This window comes from Sander vitreus, chromosome 7, assembly GCF_031162955.1.
Source record: "Sander vitreus isolate 19-12246 chromosome 7, sanVit1, whole genome shotgun sequence".
In the NCBI taxonomy this organism is placed as follows: domain Eukaryota; kingdom Metazoa; phylum Chordata; class Actinopteri; order Perciformes; family Percidae; genus Sander; species Sander vitreus.
In genome coordinates, this window is record NC_135861.1 from 16,333,502 (window position 1) to 16,352,872 (window position 19,371).

Here is a 19,371-nt window from a genome sequence, read left to right on the forward strand (position 1 = left end):
CTCTCTGCTGTCTTTTTCCCCTTACTCCACCTTATTTGAATGGCAGGCAAATCTCCTTAAACTGACTTGTCTTGCCAGACCTAAACCAACCGTCAGTCTGCTGTGTGTGTGTGTGTGTGTGTGTGTGTGTGTGTGTGTGTGTGTGTGTGTGTGTGTGTGTGTGTGCAGGTTTGAGCGAGTCTTCACATATCTGAGCTTCGCGGTTTTCCTGTGTGTGTTGATGACACAGAGAGATGAGAGACTCAGAAACAAGCTGATGTAGAGACAAGAAGCAGCGGGGCATGGTTTTCTGAGCCAGTGCACACACTTATATAACAATAATTTGTAGTTCTATATTGACGTTTTTTAAACACAAAACTGCAGTAAAAAAGCACATCTGCAGTTACTGCTGAAAGAAATGTAAAATGTATCACTTCCTTGCATCAGAGGATTTTTAGACTGTTTAGAACAGCAGATGTCAGGGTTTGCATGAACTGAATATAGGTTCCTTTCTGTGGCCTATTAGTAGAGCATGTTTATAGAAAATAGCAGTTTACTAAGATGACTTGAATCATATGAACCTTTCTGACGTCAGAGGTTCTGCAAGTCTGACTGAAAATATTTAGATTTTAACACAGATAAATCTGAAAGATTCACCTGTCATTGCAGTGTGGCAAGAGACTAAACTATAAATGAAATACAACAAACTGCAAACACAGCAGGAAGAAAAAAAAGATTTCCAACTTGAACAACAAATAACAATTCAGAATGTTAGCACTTATAAAATGTGGTTTTAGTTGCGTCCTAACAGACAACAGAGTGCTGAATGATGGAGTTAGGTTAGGTGAATTTCCCCACAGTTTATGAGACTGTGATCATTTTTAAAATGTAAGTCTTGACTTGGGAGAGTAGACTGTTTAAGAGAGCTACAATATGTTATTTCCTCTTCACTACTTCCTTGTTCCTTCTCACCCAAACACACCATCACCCTCTTTCCTCTCTGATTCCACTCGATAGACATTTACTAGCTGTTTAGGGGCGTTACATCTCCTGCCTCATCCCCAGAAGACCTTGTATTTGATTAGATGAGGAGCACTTAAGGGGAAGTGCTGCTTTTGCAACTTTTAACAAAGTTAATGGGATTGCCAAGAAGCCATTGTTTGACCTGGTTAATCATTTTGAAGATGCAAATCACCTGGTCCTGTTTTTCTAAAACTGCATCTCCATCTCCACTGTAGTCAGTTAAGTTGTGACATCTGATTGGTGATGCTAATGCTGTTTTCTTTTGTTGTAAAGAATTTGCAATTGTTTATATTTCTCTTTTTTTCATTGCTTTGATTAATATAACAACTGTGGCAAACCTGGTGTGAGGTTGTACTGCCACATGGGTGTGAGCATGTCTGTATGTTTCTGTATCTTTCTGTAATTTCATGTGACTACTTCACGCTGCCGCAAATCCAGCATTAGGCTCGAAAAAAAATCCAGCCACTTTCCCACAGTCGTTGAGCCACTGGGGCCCTTCCATGCAAATGTTTTAGCAAAGCACTATGTGCGGCCTTGCCCTACCAGCAGCTCATTTCCCTGAAGTGGTGGAAAAGACTTGGGAATCCTTGACAAATGTTTCTGGAAATGTCTAAATCTTAGCAATTGGCTATCTGCAGAGAAGCTTAGGGCTAAAAAATGGCCTAATTGAAATATTGTGAAAATAATGTACCTGTGATTAAGAATCTGAGAAACAAAGACATGTCACAATTTTGCATTAGGCAAATTACATTTTTGTTTTGTTTCTTTAGTTAGAGTGCTTTTTTCTCATGTTAGACATCACAAATGTCTAACCTGTTGTGATGGAGGTCGTAGGTCATGTACACACTCCGCCCCTCTCCCCGGGATGTGGCGTGCCGATTGTCCCTGTGGAGGTGGCCACGTGTCCTTGCGTGTCACACGAGTCGCTGGCAGCTGAGTCCTCCAGCGCTATATGGGCCACTTATCACCTGACCCGAGGGACCACTCCCTCCTCCTCTCTGTCTGTCTGCTGAATGACGGACTGCACAGCCCCTTCTCAGACAGACATCACTACCTGCAGCAGCCAACACAAACCTGCCCCACCGGCACACTTGATGCAACACAGACACAGAGGCACACATATGCTCCCGTTCACACCTGAGGCTCATTAGATAACCTTAGCACCACAGTCTTCTCTTTAAGGCTCATACAGCTTTCTCTTCTGCTGCTTTATACTGTATTTATGCATGGCTGACTTGATTAACAATGTGACCTGTATGGAAAAATAAAGTCATGTAAATGCTTATGTTTTGTGCCTTTACATATATGCCATGTTACTGTTATTCAAGCAAGTGCTTCAGTAGCTGATTTCCCTCTGGTGCTGTTGCATACTGTCTGTGTTGTTTAAGCTGGTTTGTCATCTCCAACAGTGTTAAGCTGCTGCATCTGGTTTCAGGGCTAACACTGATAGATACAACACTGATGTCAGCTTCTTTTTACTAGCCTGTCTGGCTCCAGTTTGATCCCAAAAGGCTTTACCAGCACACTCACACATAAAATCTCCCTTTCACCTGTCTGATTTTCCTCTAATTTTACTCTCTATCGTAGGGATGACTGGCTGCATACAAGAATCTCCACTGAGCATCACTCCAAACAAACAGCACATGTCGTTACAAAGTATAGAGAAAAACAAGAAAAGAAAGTGGCAGTGGAGGTCAAAATGAACGTCAAATAGGAAAAGGCAAAAGTGAGGCTGTTAGCTCCAGGAACAGGAGAAAAGAGGAGAGGCTGACTCTAAGAGATAAAGAGAGAGAAAAAGCAGGGGCTGTAGGACGGAGCAGGAGACACAAAAGGAAGCAGGGAGGGGAAGAGGGAAGGTCACTCCTAATAGCTCTTCCACGTAATTTCATAATGTCATAATTGCCCCTATTTACTCAAGTTAACACTCTTAGCTATCTACTGTATGGACAATAAACCATACTGCCACAAGAAAGGATCTTCATAAGCTGTATGTGTTTGTCATTGCATGTTCCTACTGCACACAGAGTGCATAACAATGTGCCTGTGAGGATGTGTGGTGTGCATGGGGGTGCTTGCATCTCATCCTATATCTTCTGCATGACACCGAGGGTGTGTCCGTAATTACTGCGCTTTGTGCTGCACGCACAGAATCTGAGTGATGCTGCTTCTAATGAAGCAAACGATGCCCACAGGCCACCGTGCAGCAGTGGTAGAAGACTTTATGCTTGTGTGTGCATACATTGTGTGTGAATGTATGTAGGTGTATATACAGAATACATATGTTTCTCAATTAGTCTACACAAACAATCTGATTTGTTTCTTGTCTGTTTCCAGTGAGTCCGACCGAGTCTGTTTTCTTTCCATATTTATTGAGATCACAGGTGAATTGAAAGGAAATAAATAAGAGATTCAATATTGCAGCACTGCCCACGTGTTGTGTCGTAAGTCTACAGTCATGATTTTATCAACACAAAGCTACCATTATGATCCATTCTGTTTTATTTTTTAATATTGATATCATACATCTACATTTCCTGTAACTAACCCACTGACAGACAAGCCATAAGCAAATTACCTTATCAGTTGTGGATCTAAGTGAGCAGCAGCTAACATGCTAGAAGAAGAGAGAGCAAGAGGCGGCACTCCATCTGCAAGACCGGCTCCATTAGCTGACAAGAGAGATTAGCTGACCTGCTGACGCACAGGATGATCTCTACTGATACACATTGCAACACACATGGGCTCATGTGCACACAAACACACACATGCAGGGAATCTGATACACTATTACATTAGTGGTTATGTTTTTGATCGTTACAGGGCTTTTACTGGCCAGTGATCCCATAACCAGATCTCTCTCTTTTCACATCTGTCATTCACACTTTTTTTTTCTTTCTCTCTTTGTTTTTTTTTACATCCTATGAATTTTTCAGACTTTTTGTTGTTGACTTTGTTGCCAATCCTACCTTTGATCTCCCGCCAGTGTTGCCCTTCTTTCTCCTTCCCTTCATCCACCTCTCCTCTCTTTCCTTAATGAGTCCACTCCCATCCCCTTCAATTATTCACCACTTTTATTCTACCATTCCCATTGTGTCTTAAGGGGAAAAAACATCAATAAATAAATCACGCCAGAGGTAACTTCTTATGTAGTCTTGGCAATAGAAGGGATGACTGTGTGCACGTTTATTGGTGTACAAAGGAGAGAGAGAGGGAGAATAGAGATTTGTAGAGGACTTTGGGAGTCTTGTACTTCTTGTACTAGTCTTTTGTACTTTCATTTTCAGTTGGATGAGTCTAAATGATTTCCCCTTTATAAATCATAGAGTAACTAGTTAAGGTGTTATGTGTGTCCATATGTCTGTTTAAGTATGCGTACTTGGTATAAATGTGAAGACATCCAGTATTTGTACTGTGTGTGTGTGTGTGTGTGTGTGTGTGTGTGTGTGTGTGTGTGTGTTTGAGGGAGGGCCTGTCAGTGTGGGGCAACAAATGAGTGAGCGTGTGTACGTGCATGTGCATATTTAAGTGATACCACAAACCTGTTAGTGTCCATGTGTGTGAATAACTGAATTTGTATGTACAAGGGGGGATGCTGTGTGGAGACCCTGTTGTTATGGCAACCAGTATAGAGCGAGAGTGGGCGGTTGCCCTCACGGCTCCTCTGACAACCTTTATTTTCTCCAGCTTTGTGTCACTCCAATATTAACCCCTAACCCTTGGTAGACTGGAGGGGGGTGGGGGGTTAAGGTGGGGTCTTCGAAAGAGGTGCAGGCGCTTGGAAAATGAGGAAAATATGGCGTGAATTCTATCGCCGCATTTGACACTAGTGGGAGTAGCTAAGCATCTAATGGCCAAGCTTATGCTAATAGTGGTATTGATAAATGTGCTGTCTGTATACCATGATTCCAGATAAGCTGTAGCTCTGCAGCTTTTTTCGCTGGTAAATTTCCATTTGGAGTTGACCATGGATCATTGGTCTTGAAACGTGTTACTCTGCCTTTTAAACAAAGAGTACCGGTATGAGGGAGATATTGGTTTCCCACTGTACTGTAAAGCACCTTTTCCATCAAAGTTGCAAATATTGAATTAATCAGCAGCTTTGCCTATTGTTCAAGCCGGAGTGCTACTGCAGCAGTTTATCAAATTGATGGAGAGAAAAGGCATTGTAAATAGAAGAGAAGAAGAGGAGAGGGATAGGGACTAGGAAATGTGCTGTGAAAAGTGATCGGGGGGAATTGAAGAAAGCTTTTAGTGTCAGCTACCAAGGGGGCTGAGAGAGAAGGAGAAGAAGAAGACTGATAAAAAGGTGACATGAAAATGGGCACTCATCGTTCTTGGACAGTTCCTATTATAGGGCTCTGCTTCTAGGTAGAAAACGAGAGAAAGGCTTAAAAGAAATGCAATCTTCACTGCGGTGAATGATGAAAGACATGTCTTACGATGTGAATTGTTGAGCCGAGCAGAAACAGGTAGCTGGTATTATTTTACATGATTTGTGGTATTTTTCTGCTGTAGCGACAAAGTGGGTCTGAGACTTGTCTCACTGCAACAGGCTCATGCATTAAGTATGACCCTGCCAGAGAGAGGAAGAGGGGAGGAAGTGAAGGAGAGAATCAGACACCAAAGACACCAGGTATAGATGGACAGCATCAGTCTGGGACCAAACCAAATGTATGGCGAGGGGTGTGAATGAATTATGAATTTGGGTGAATTTAGGGCAAATTGTGCCGACAGGAAAGGGATTTCTATGAATAATTCACTCTGTAAGGGGCCTGATCATCTACCCCCCACCCGCATCACCTTGTTTCTCAGTCCCCCCTCACTTTTACTATCCATTGACCCTTATAATCTCTTACTGCCTTTCTCCTGTAATGCCTATCAGTCCATTTCTCTTAGTGAGTGCTCTCTTTGTTTATGTCTAAATCACTCCATCTTCCCCTTGTCCCGCCGTCCGTCTCTTTTCAGCCTGATGTTTCTTCAGACACACTAACCCTGAGGGAAGAGTAGGGGGTAAAGGGGGGCATGTATTCATTTATTTTTCTCCCCCCCTCCTTCCGTCCTGCATCCTCTCCCCCTACACATCTTCACAGCTGGAGATGGTTAATATTTAAAAGCAAGGCATGACAGGACACCAGACCTGCACACATGTTTGAACATGCAGACAAACGCACGCACACGCACACACACACACACACACACACACACACACACACACACACACACACACACACACACACACACACACACACACAAATACAAATACAAATACAAATACAAATCCATTAGAGCAGCAAATCTGATCAAAGTACAGAGAAGCTTTCAGAATTGATATTTGCATGAGAGATAATATACCAGGCTATCAACATAGCAGCTCCTTATATGCATATGTGAGGATATGAAGCAAACTGTAAAGTTTCTCATGTATATGTGGGTGGTTGGCATGATGGGGATTAGAATATGTGTGAAATTCAGAACATGATTTGACTCTTGAGGTTTGATCTTGTGTGTGTTGCCCCCCCCCCACACACACACACACACACTGATAAGAGAGCCTATTCAGCATTCAAAGTCCTTGGCAACACCCAACATGTCTACTTAATGCTAATTACTACATTTTGCAGAAGAAGGGTGCAGTTTTCTATTTAATGTAGTTAATGTACAAGCGGGTTACACACCACAATGGCGTGCCGCAATTAAATTCTACTAATGATAGCGACTCTAATAGCATAATATAAAATGTTTGGGTTATTTGTGTTTTTCTAAGCAATACGCCTTAAAGCTGGAATTCATGAATAATTGAGGAAGTTGCAAAATTGACTTGGTCGATTTGGCTCGTTTGATACACGGCTAAACTCTGCAGTTAGGCTTTCTTGTAAAAAAAAAAAAACGACCACGCCCTCAAATCTCAACAAAGCGCTGCTTACTCTCCCTGCAATTGAATGACTTTTGATGGCTCCCGTTGACATCCCAGTGGTGATAATAGTTTTTAAAAAGCACTCAGAAATACTGGCGGGTCATCTCAGCCCAGCTGCAAGTAGTCATCCCAGGCGTGACCTTTGACCCTGTCCAATGAAGCAGGTAACAGGGCTAGGATTGGATTGTTGACAGCTGCACAGCGGACACGCTGAAGAAGTGAAATCAGGCATCTGCTTCCATGTCAGAGACTCTCACCCCTGTGATAATAGAGCTCCACGAGGCTCCATGCAGTGCACACAGCTTGGAAGTATGTCTGTGTGTTTGTGTGTGCGCTAACGTGTCAGGCCACATCAGTCTGTGCTATCAGCATGTTTGGGTGGCTGGCCTCATTATGTGGCAACCTTCCATGCCACTTCTCTTCTCTTTCTGTCTGTCTGTGTCTGCCTCTCTCTCTCCCTCTCTCTCACAGTCTCTCCTTTACACTCCCCTCCCAACCCATTATAGTGTTCCCCTTTACTGCTCCTACTCAACATGACTGGAATATTCTTTGGCAAGGTCTAGTCTACATCCTGACTGGAGCTCAATGGACCATGCCCTTTTATCAGTCTGATCTCGTCTGTCAAACCACTCGCCACTCGAGGTGTGTGTCCGTCTGTCTGCCTTCCTTTCTGTCGGTCTATCCATACGTTGCAAGCTTCTTTGTATTTGTATGTCTGTTACTCCCCATGAGTGTGTAGCATACCTGAGTGTGTGTGTACGCGCAGCACACTTTCTTAGTGAATTGTGATTGGCAGCAGAGGCGTCGTTAGGCCTGGGCGTCCCTAGCTACAGCCCTGAATGTTTTATGAATAGCCCCGGATCTCTTGCCCTCTCTCTCAGCTTCAGGTTTATGAAGGACGTGCTCTGCTGTGGGCATGCTGTGGCAGATGTGACGCGTTTGTGCTCAGTGTATTTCTGCAGTAGTTTTGGTTTTCCACCTCCGCTGTAGAGCAGCGTTCAGCCACTTCCCTAGCTAAACTGTGTGTCATTCAGAGACCAGAGTCTCAAACGAGGCTCTGAGTCTGTCAGAAGGTCTGAGATCTACCATATCAGCAGAGCAATCACGTAGCCTAATGCACAGCAGACTATGGTGCAGGTAGATTATTTTCTGAAATATAGTGACTGTATTCTTGTAATAGCCTGTTATCACTTTATTTTTCTCAAAATATCACGACTCTTCCAAATCACAGAGAACACAGATAAATGTGCACAAAGTTTTGAACATGAGCAGAAATCTTGCTCAAATACATCTGAAATATTACAGTCCAGAGGTTTATTAATTAATTAAAATGAATTGATGTATCATTGAGGTGAATAACTGTCATATGCACATTTAAGGAGGTTAATTCCCCAACAAAAGACGCAAAAGAGTAAATTATGCCTAGGCTACATGTGTGCTGACTCAGATATAATTAGAAAAGTCGATCTACAGGAGAGTAAATAGTTGAAAGCGATATAGAATGCCTTCCATTATGTTTTTATTTTTTGAATTGTCCCCTATATTTCCCTTTACATAAAGATATTTCCAGCATAAATTGATTCAGAAAAAGGTAGAAATAGGTGGATATAAATTCACCTGAATGCAGGAAATGAAGTGTTTAACACTCAAAATGTTCTGTGGGAGGACCTCCTGACCCCCCCGCTTCATAAGTCACCTCACAGATCTGGAAACAAAACCTTGACCTTTGGGTTGCCAGGCCAGTTATGATTAGGCCAAATGTTGGTGCGATCTAACTAACATCTACAAACTGGGGCTAAAATGAACATACACTGGCTATTAACAATCTGGGCAAACCAATTGCTGTTTTGCATTGCATTAAGTTTATTTAAATGGGTCCGGGCTAAGCCCTGAACCTCCTCAAGTCCTAGAAACGCCCCTGATTGGCAGCATGACAAGCGACGGCGTGCCAGATCATTAATCAGCGTCCTGCTTTGCTCTACTCGGCTCTCCCTCACCGTGTCTTTGGAGGGGGCACTGATAGGCAAGCTTCCACCTTAGATCACAGAATAACACAAGTACTAATACCCTGACTAGCCCTGCTTCATTCATCTGCCTCTAATGGCATTTTGGAGAGGTTGGTTTAAGACTGGATCACTGTAATTGGCCCCCATGTCTCCAGAGAACAACAACCACTAAAGCTGCTGATGAAAGAAGAAAAGAAGGAAAAGAAGAAGTAGAATAAGAAAAGGAACAAGAAGAAAGTGGACAAACGATGCACACTGATTGGAAGAGCGTGTACAAGTGGATGGATAGGATTTGCGTCACAGCTGTCACCCTTTGTCATCCCTCCTCCTCTCTTTCCATATCCCTCCACTCCTCCCATCACCTCTATTCCTTCCTCCTCCACTCTGCCTCTCTCCTCCCTCACCTCCACCTCTCCCTCTGTTCTCCTCTTCAAACCCAATTTTCCTCTTTATCTTCCCCTTAAGTCCTCCACCCACTTCACCCCTCCTTCTTCTTCCTCTCTATATGCTTGTGCCATTCTTCTGACAAAGCAAGCAAGTTAGTGTAATGGCTAATTTAATCCCAATGCTGTTCGTTTAAACTGCCTTATTAAGGGCTCAGCTCTTGCTTGGTCTTTAATTTCATCTAGTTTGGCTCTGTTGATGTACACAAATCCCATATTCCTCTTGCTCTCTTTAAGATATTTTTCAATACATTTTTCACTAAGTGACATGGAAATATCCCCTGTAATTAACTGGCCAGCCTTCACCCACTAGATAACAGAAAATTAATGATAATCACATCTCTCCATCCTCTTCTCGCCACCACTCTTCTCCATCATCTTCATCTTCTCTCTTCTCTGACCTCCCCCCTACTCTCCAAGGTTACCCATCACTCTATTGTGGCATTGCCAACAAAACAGCGGTGTGCAGAGCCAGAACTCTTTCAATCAGGCTGCCATTACTGCAGAGCTGCCAAATAAGCATCCTCTTTCTATTATCGCCATTTTCTTTTGTCTTAATCATGGTGTGCAATAACAGTTCTTTTTGTGTGATACTGAGTAGTGTAAACAGTCAGCGGGCTGCGCCACGTGGTGCCGCGGGGGAGGACCGGATCCAAGGGTACAGATGGAGAACGGATAGACTCCTAGCAGGGGTGGCTTGCCTCACTCACCATGACTGATAACATTTTTATCGCACACTTATCACAGCACTATCTCCCAAGTACACTACAGACTGTTCAGTTTGTGCAAAGCAGCCCAGACCAGTCAACCTAATTATCAACTATTTGTTTGTCTGTCTTGCGTATTATTTGATTTGACACTTCATCAGTCTGCATTTGTCTGTCCACAGCCCATCTGGGTGCTGAAAGGCTCTGTTCGGCTTTTTGTTGTGGTATTCTGTCCATCTGTCCTGCTGACTGGCCTTTCCATATGGGCCACTGGCCATGTATTTAACCAGAAACAGGTTCAGTGATAGGCATTGTTGGTTCTTTTTGTTGGGAATTTGTATTGTTGACCCTTGATTGGTGTGTTAACTCCATGCCTCGGTCTGTGTATAGGTCTGACCACATGGTGCAGGGTAATTTTTCTCCCATTCTGACACATGGCCCCTCTCTGCCCCCTCCCTCTCGCTTCTCCACTTGTCCTCCCCTCACCTCCCCCCTCTCTTTTATGTTTCAGAGGGGAAACCAGCAGGAGGGCGTGGACCTGACTTATAGAAGAGAGCGAAAGGAAAAAGAAGAAAATAAAGTAAAAAGACAAGGGACGTAAAAGGCAAAGTCGAGGCCTCCTGGAAAAGAAACAAAGTCTCGCACTTGCTCTGCACGAGTGTGTGTGTGTGTGTGTGTGTGTGCCCTCTCTGTGCGTTTTACTGTACGTGTGTGTGAGCAGGTGGGACTTTGATGGGACAGTGAGCAATGCCTCACACGCAGCGACAGCAGGTTTGCAGTAGGGGGCAGTGCTCCTCTCGCCTACTCCCCCTCCTCCTCCTCCTCCTCTCCCTTGCTGCCCAGCCCAGCCAAGCAGCCATACACATACCCTCCAACTGTGAGTACAGATTCATATTGTACCATTCATAACTATTGTAGCTGAATGCTTCCATGAGGTTCAAAGATCTATTTGTTGTGTTAATTACATTGTTGATTCATCAAAGCACAGCTAATAATGATCTTTTATCATGATTAATTAGTGCAAATGAGCAGAATGAACATGTGTTTCTCCTTTAGTAATCTCAATATTCAGGGTTGGATTGCACTATTGTGCTCGAAATACTACACTGTCTGAGGTTTCTTTGGTAAGCGCTCATCTGTGCCTGTGGTGTGTCTAATTACTTTGTAATTGATCCCTTCATACTGCATTGATTAGTCCCACTATTGATCTGGTTTCCTTGGTGCAAACCAGAATCTGATTGGGGAGTAATTTAATCAACAATTGAGTTACACAACAAAAATCCAGCAAGGTTTTTCCACAATCACTCTCATTTCTTTCTCCTCCTCCTCCTTGATGCAATATGTGGGCATTAGAAATACAGCTGAGCTTCTTGGCCTGCAGGGAAATTGATCCTCATCTCCTCTGCTGCTGTTGGCCTGCCCACAGAGCTCCAATATAGAGAGAGAGAGCTAGAGAGAGAGAGAGAAAGAAAGAGAGGTGGAATATTGTTTTCACTGCTGCTTTTGTTGTTCACTCTTTATCTAAGACTACTTACAGTGAGTCACAGTCCTTCACCACCCACACAGCCTTCAAAAGTGTGTGTACAAACAAGATATCGCACATATGTGGACACATTTGCATAACCTGTAAATGTTGATGAAATGCAGTAAATCTCCCAGTCTAATTCCCAAAGGGGGGAGGTGACACAGAGGTGAGAGGGCCGAGGAGGATGAAGGGAGGACGATAAGGAGGAGGAAGGAGGAGCAGGTCAAAGATATAAAAGGTCAAGGTGTCCCCTGCCTTTCAATTAACGAGCCTCTGCCACATCAATGAGAGTCACTAGGGCAGTGATCGGGATCAATAAAGGAGATGTGTTGTGTCAGGGAGGCCGGGGTTAAAAGCTACGCCCCATTACAGGAGACATTACACTGCTTTATTGTCATCATAATTGTTGTTAAATTGTCAGTCTATCTATCTATCTATCTATCTATCTATCTATCTATCTATCTATCTATCTATCTATCTATCTATCTATCTATTTTAATTCAATTTGTTTTATTGGCATGAACAAAAAAAATGTAATTGAATCACTCTCTCTCTATGTCTGTCTGTATGTTAACTATCTTGTTCTCCTTCTTGTTTACTGTAACTAAAATGTTTTTTTCCCTCATTGCCTTTTCTCTGGCCACCAATGTGGACTAACAGACCACATAAGTGATCGTAAGTGCTTTTAACTTTATTGACGTCTATTTGTCTTAATGCAGGTGCTGGCAAAGCTTATTGAAAACACTTTCATTATGCCAGAGAGGTTATTTTCCATCCAGCACACAGTGAAAGTCATGTGCTGCACTTTAATGAGTCAAGCATTAGTGTGCAGTTGCAGTGTTACGCTTGTGTGCGTGCATCTGTCTTAGTATTGTGGACGTGTGTTTGTACGTGAGGATGTGTGTGTGTTGTATATTGTGAAAATGCGTCTTTTTCTGTAGGTGGGTGTGTGTTTAGCCTCATCGACTCCCAGTAGGTGAGATCCATGGATGTATTATGTAGGTGAGATCCCTATAGATGCAGGGAGGAGAAAGTGTGAGGAGGTGCTGTCTGTAAGGAGGCAGCAGGGCTGTCAGATCAAAGACACAGGGAAATAAAGAGGAGTTAAAGCACTAAGCACCGGCTCCTCTCATCCTCCTCCTCCTCTGCCAATAATGGAGCTGTGCCTGCAGCCCATACTTCAATTTGATCAGCTGAGGAAATGAGCTTATGTCCTCTTTCAGTGGGAATTCTTTCATTAAATTCCCACACTCTTCCTATTTGTCTCTTTCTGAATCTACCCCTTGTTTGTTTTTTCCCCTCTACCTCTGTCTCCCTTTGCTACTTGTCTGTTGCTCTCATGCTCGCTCTCTTTGCTGCACTTCCATATATCTCCCCTGTCCGCTCAGCTCAGCTCCATCTCCATCGCCGCCGTCTTGTCATCTACTGCAGCCTCCCCTTCTCCTTCCTGTGTCCTCCTTTACCCATTTATCTACATAATGTAAATTTCATCTCAGGCTCTGTCTCTTTACTTTAAAGTCAAATTAAAGACTCTACCAACAAGTATCAAGCTGTGACCTCTATTCCACTGCAAACAGTGTCACTGAAGCTATGTGGAGAATAAGATTTACATTTCTGTCTATAGGTATTGAAAAACAGAACATAAAAATACGACATGGGCCATAAAGCACGTGGAAAAATCAAACATGCTGGTTCAATACAGTATTCACAGCAAATCCCAGCATGTTGGTTTTTATGAGTCTGGTATCGAGGCATTGCTTTATGGCTGTTATGGAAAGTGGCAACGGAGAAGGAGAAACCCCTTCTGGTGGTCATTACTTTTGTCCTTCAAAATCTCTGCTTCAATTCCTCACAGACTCTTTTTCCTCTCAGGCTCACAGGGAGCACTGTGCCATATATCTCTTTTACATGAACTCTTCCTCTTACATTATGCTGTATCAATTTCCTCTCATCTCAACCCAGTTTCTCTGCCTGCTCTCTTACTCTCAATCCTTTCCTCAGCCTACATTTCATCTCTTCCTCTGGGGAGTCTTTTTAAGTGATATTGACTGAATATACTTATTGGCAGCTGTTACAGTAAACTATGAAAATGAGTGGTATATCTGTCTATTCTGTGCTGTTTGCTTAGATGTGTGTGTTTCAATAGGGTAACATATGTGTGTATGTCATAGCTGGAGTTATAACAGCAGCATGCAGAAGAAAAGCGTGAAGACTGCAGCACTATTCTGAGTGTGTGTGCATGTCTTTTTAAACCATATAGGTGTGTAATAGCACACCTGCTTTTATAACTGGTGTTGTGACAGCACTAACTCTGTTTTTGGTCCTTGCAGTCAAGAGGCCTCCAATGATCATCACACATCCGGAGTCTGTCACCGTCTTTAGTGTTGAAGACCTCGTCATGAGCTGTGAAGCCTCCGGCAACCCTCTACCCATGTTAGTCAGCACACACATACATCCACATAAACACATACAGTCTGAAGATGCTATATTAGTCATGGAGGAGCCTAGCCACTGGTTATCTTTTTAGACAACTGAGAATGGCAACCATCCCTTTCTTTGTTCAGCTGACATCTACATATTAGTATTACATGAGAGCACAGCTTCTGCCAGTCAGAGTTCTCATTTCAACAAGGGATAAATGTCATTAAGCCCGCGAGCAATCTTTTCAGAGTGTCTTAGCTGCACTGAAGTGGAAAACTGCTCCAATTGCCAAGGAAAAGATGAATATTGCAATTACACAACACGATACTTATAAGTCCTACTGGGGCATCTCGTGTACATTTTGCATCAATTAATTTGTGCCCTCCAATTCAGTGACATGTAAGGACATCTTGTGTGTGTTTTAAAATGGCTTTTTCAAAGGCACGGAAATTCTTTTTTTGACTTTGTTATTTGAGTGAACACTCTCCCATCAGTGTTACTGATTCTTCTTTTTTTTGCTCAAGTTTCCGATGGACAAAGGATGGAGAGGAGTTTGACCCAGGCAGTGACCCAGAGCTGAAGGTTTCTGAGCGCCCTGGCTCATTCGCATTCTACACACTCAGTAATTCTATGGACAACCTGAAGCAGTACCAAGCCAAATATGTCTGCTATGCATCCAATGAGCTGGGGACAGCCGTCTCTAACGAGGCCACACTCACCACTGATGGTAAGAACACGCTGACGGCTGATTAATCCCAAAGCAACTGACCGATTATTGAGACAGAGTCATTACATTTTGACGGTTAATTTGAACATTCAAATTTCATCATGCTCAGTGAGTATTTTGCTGATTTGTTATTTTTGGCTTTTGCCATGGGAGACAAATCACACCATTTGAAATAGCATCAAACTAATAACAGCTCCTCTGATATGTTTTCAAACGAACTGCATCACATTAGAGGAGTTACATGTCTTATTAGATGTCAGTTTCAGTGTTGGAGCTCATGTAAATGCCTTCAAGGTCCAGATTAGAAGCGAGCCGTGTTGTTGTTGGTTTTTATCAGCAATAACAGAGCGATTTACAGAGCTGTGAGCGGAGCCAGCATATAAACCTTTTCCTTGCCCTGCTTTATAGAGAGCTCATTTGTTAGCAGATGGAGGCTCACATCGAGAGCTCCAAGTACCGCCACCCAGAAAATAATTACATGCAATAACATTATAATCAGAAAATACTTGCGTACACATATGCAAAGGCACACACATGGGCCCCTGGGCAAAAGTAAAGAGCACCTCTGTGTATCCATCCACCTGTGTGTGTGACTGGCTCTCTCCTGGGCGACCTCCTTCCTTCACAGTTTCCCTGACAACGGTTTCCCCAGAAACGCTCTTGAGTTGATGTCATATGAAGCACTCTTCAGTAGCTCCTGTGGGGTTATCAACAATGGGCAGAGGGGAGGTGGGGAGGAGGGGGAGGAGGGTAAATACATATGACTCACAAATCACATCATTCTACCTCTGCAAGGCAAAAGGCAACCTGGTGCATTCTGACAAACTGCTCCTCAGATTCTTAAAGTTCCTCAAATGGGGATTTATAAAACATACTTCCTGTCCACTGCATTGTGTGTTTAAGTTAACATGTGGATTGCTTTAGAAAATCTTTACATGACACTGACAAATGTTTGCACATGTGGTTGTCTACATGTTTGTGTACACGTGTGTGTATCTATGCAGCAGACTAACAGTTGTGTTTTTCCTCACTTGCCTCCCTTTAGTTCCCCCATCCCAGCAGAAAGAAAAAAAGGTGAATGTGAAGTCTGAAGAGGGAAACAGTATTGTTCTGAAGTGTAACCCCCCGCAGAGCTCTATGGAGCCTATCATTCACTGGATGGACTGGAGTGAGTACATTACCTTTCCATCTTTCCTTCCATTACATCCTTCCTGTCTCTTCAATAAATCTGCTACTTAAACTATCTATCTATCTATCTATCTATCTATCTATCTATCTATCTATCTATCTATCTATCTATCTTTCCTTTGTTGTCCCCCCCTGAGCAGAGTCTATATATATATATATATAGTCTTTATCAACATTTTTTTATTTCTCTCATCCTACTGCTATTACTCTCTAAGCCTCCCTCTCCTATTTCCTCTAACTATTTTATTCTCTTGATAAACTCCTCATTCTATCTCCCTTGTCTCTCATTTTTCCACTTCTTCTATCTGTCATCAATTTCTCTCTTGTTCTCTTTCTCATTTCCTCTCTCTAAAGGGCTACACCATATCCAACTGAGTGAACGGGTGGTGGTGGGGAAGGATGGCAACCTATACTTTGCCCATCTGACAACTGAAGACAACAGGAATGACTACACCTGCAATGTCCAGTACCTGGCGACACGCACCATTCTGGCAAAGGAACCCATCACTCTGACTGTAAACCCCTGTGAGTTTTGCTCTGGATTAACTGCCTGTCTTACAGTAGACTTGACTGAAATGACCTGAACTTCCAGAAATGCATCTTTAGGCTAAGAATGCTTTTATTCAGATTTTAAAGCAATGAAGTGATTGGCAATCCATTCAGTAGCTGTTGAACCATCCGACAGATCAACATTGCCATTTTGTCATTTGGGTGAAACAAACCTTAATGATCTAGTTTAGACCGTCCTTGATACATGCATTTTGTAAAGTACATTCATTTTGAAAGATGGGCTGTGTGGATTGACATTGACATCCCTTAAAAATCTTTCTTTCTCAATCAATTCTTACTTTTTAGAGAGAGAAATCTGTTGACAACTTCTGAGGCCTCATAGTTAAACTCATACCCATGTGGTGGCATGTTGTGCTGACCAAAGCATTACAGTATCCAGAAGACGGTCACAGAGCCGACAGGGGGCCCTTGACTTCCTCAGCCCTGTAGTAATTAGATGCAGCTCACACTGGGACGTGGCTCTCAGCATCTGTGGCCCAAGTAGAGGTCAAAAAGATGAGCACATGTTAACATGAGACCTCTGCGTGTGTGTGTGTGTGTGTGTGGAAAATCTGTACAATGATGTGTTGTTAAAAAGCTAAAGTCTTCTCCACATGAGTCCACACCCTGCATTTGTGTGTGTCAGAGTCTCTAAAGTGGCTGCTGTGTCAGCAGCACGACAATTTGAAAATTACCCATAAATATGTATGACTCCTCTCTGTCTTTGTGTTTCCACCTCTCTTTCTCCAGCCAACTCTGTACTGCGGAACAGGAGGCCCCACATGATGAAACCTACTGGAAGCCACAGCACTTACCATGCTCTCAGGGGCCAGACTGTGGAGCTTGAGTGCATCGTCCAAGGCCTGTGAGTGTGTGTGTGTGTGTGTGTGTGTGTGTGTGTGTGTGTGTGTGTGTGTGTGCATATGTGTGTGCTCCCATCAATCAGAAAACTTGAGCTGTACCCTTTAATCAATCTTACCTGCCTTGCATCCATCTCTCTCCCTTCCTCCTACCTCTCTCTGTTCCATGTATCCCTTCCTCTGTTGCATCCCTCCATCCACATCCTTTACATTCCTGCTATACCTCTTCCTCTCCTCTTCAGTCCAACTCCCCAAGTTTCGTGGCTGAAGAAGGATGGCGAGAAGTCTGAATCTCGGACCATTGAAGAAATGTTCAACCGCCGCCTGCGCATCAGTAATATCTCAGAGAGTGACGGTGGCGAGTACCAGTGTATAGCTGAGAACTCCCAAGGGAAGGCCAGCCACACTTACACTGTGGCTGTGGAAGGTATGTCACACACACACACACACACACACACACACACACACACACACACACACACACACACACACACACACACACACACACACGCACGTATTGTGAATTTACAAAATAATGATAACTACAATAATCCAGATTCACAGTTGATCACACTGTATCTGTATTTATTAGGTTTAGCCAGGTGCCAGGTACATAACTTGCTTCATAATTAGCAGCTAATGCAAAATCATTATCTGTCAGCTGTTCCAGGATAAATTAATACTTCACCTTTGTTCTTAGATGAATGTTTACAAAGTATTCAAGCTATTTAGGATAGCAAAGTTCACAAAGTTAGGACACTTGCAAAAGCCAGATAAATAAACACAGAGATACAGTATTCTGACTTTTAGTCCCTATTATGGGTCAAACTCCTGCACTTCCCATAATGCCACCTGATAGCATCTTTCGTTAGATCCCTGCCATATTTAAAGCTTGTGCCCTTGTTCGCAGGCTCTCTGTAAGAAACTTGTTCTCTGACCCCAGGCTGAGATACCCGGCTCATGTCATATGAGTAATTTTCTCTTGACAAAGACAAGAAGATATTACACTGTCACAAGCTGAGTAGTACTCCCTGTGAGTAGTAAATAGACCTTAACTAACTAAAATTAATGGTGTGTAACAATAAAACAGTTTGGTGATCAGTTGCTTCATTTTGAGAGAGTTTGACAGTTTGTAGGGTGTGACTTATCAATCTCAAACAGACTCACTGACCTGTCCTGTAAAGGTTTGGTACTGTGTAACTTAAGAATGTACTGTATGTTTTAATTGTACTGTGTGTAATTAATATATTCTTTCCCTTGTAGCGGCTCCCTACTGGATCAAGGAGCCACCCAGTCAGTTATATGCCCCAGGTGAGACAGTCAGACTAGACTGCCTGGCAGACGGCATCCCCTCTCCTACCATCAGCTGGACGATCAACGGGATCCCCCTCTCAGGTCTGTGCATACACCCAACTGCAAATACATACCTCAACACACAACCTTGGGCACTGTGCATGTGCTGACTGTGTGTTTTTGTAACAGCAATTGACAAGGACTCCAGACGTTCTCTGACAGCAAGCGGATCTCTAATCCTAAAGGATGTAAACTTTGGAGACACTGCCATCTACCAGTGCCAGGCCTCCAACAAACATGGAACCATTCTCATCAACACCAATGTCTACGTCATTGGTGAATGATTGATTTCTCACTTATTAAACAGAGTTGTGTGAGTGTGTGTGTGTATGTGTGTGTAGGTCTGTTTGTGTCTTATTTCTCTTGTGTGTGTTGTTACAGAGCTGCCTCCCCAGATCCTTACTGAGGATGGGAATACATACACAGTTCCAGAGGGCAAGAAGGCTTTACTGGAATGTGAGACCTTTGGCTCTCCTAAACCTAAAGTCATATGGTGAGGCACATAACCACCTTATTTGTCTGTCAAAGCACTTTGTAAACTCTGTTTTTAAAGGTGCTATTGAAATAAAGTTATTATTATTATTATTATGATTATTATTATTATTATTATTAGTAGTAGTAGTAGTAGTATTATTATTAGTAGTAGTATTATTATGAGTGTTACTATTATTATTAT

At 42.9% G+C, this 19,371-nt stretch overlaps 1 protein-coding gene across 2 annotated transcripts in view; it reads left to right on the plus strand.

Moving 5' to 3' along the window:
* The window catches only part of l1cama (L1 cell adhesion molecule, paralog a), a 39,269-nt gene that overhangs the window by 11,708 nt on the left and 8,190 nt on the right, over positions 1-19,371 (plus strand). Inside the window, exons 2-12 of one of the 2 annotated variants that reach the window (XM_078254967.1) lie at positions 10,584-10,949; positions 12,258-12,272; positions 13,928-14,030; positions 14,543-14,745; positions 15,791-15,913; positions 16,288-16,458; positions 17,233-17,347; positions 17,585-17,769; positions 18,606-18,737; positions 18,825-18,971; positions 19,077-19,188. In XM_078254967.1, the coding sequence (XP_078111093.1) occupies positions 10,820-10,949; positions 12,258-12,272; positions 13,928-14,030; positions 14,543-14,745; positions 15,791-15,913; positions 16,288-16,458; positions 17,233-17,347; positions 17,585-17,769; positions 18,606-18,737; positions 18,825-18,971; positions 19,077-19,188 (1,436 nt within the window). In that variant the 5' untranslated portion in view covers positions 10,584-10,819. The remainder of the gene's footprint in view (positions 1-10,583; positions 10,950-12,257; positions 12,273-13,927; positions 14,031-14,542; positions 14,746-15,790; positions 15,914-16,287; positions 16,459-17,232; positions 17,348-17,584; positions 17,770-18,605; positions 18,738-18,824; positions 18,972-19,076; positions 19,189-19,371) is intronic. The other variant, XM_078254968.1, reaches the window with a different exon arrangement.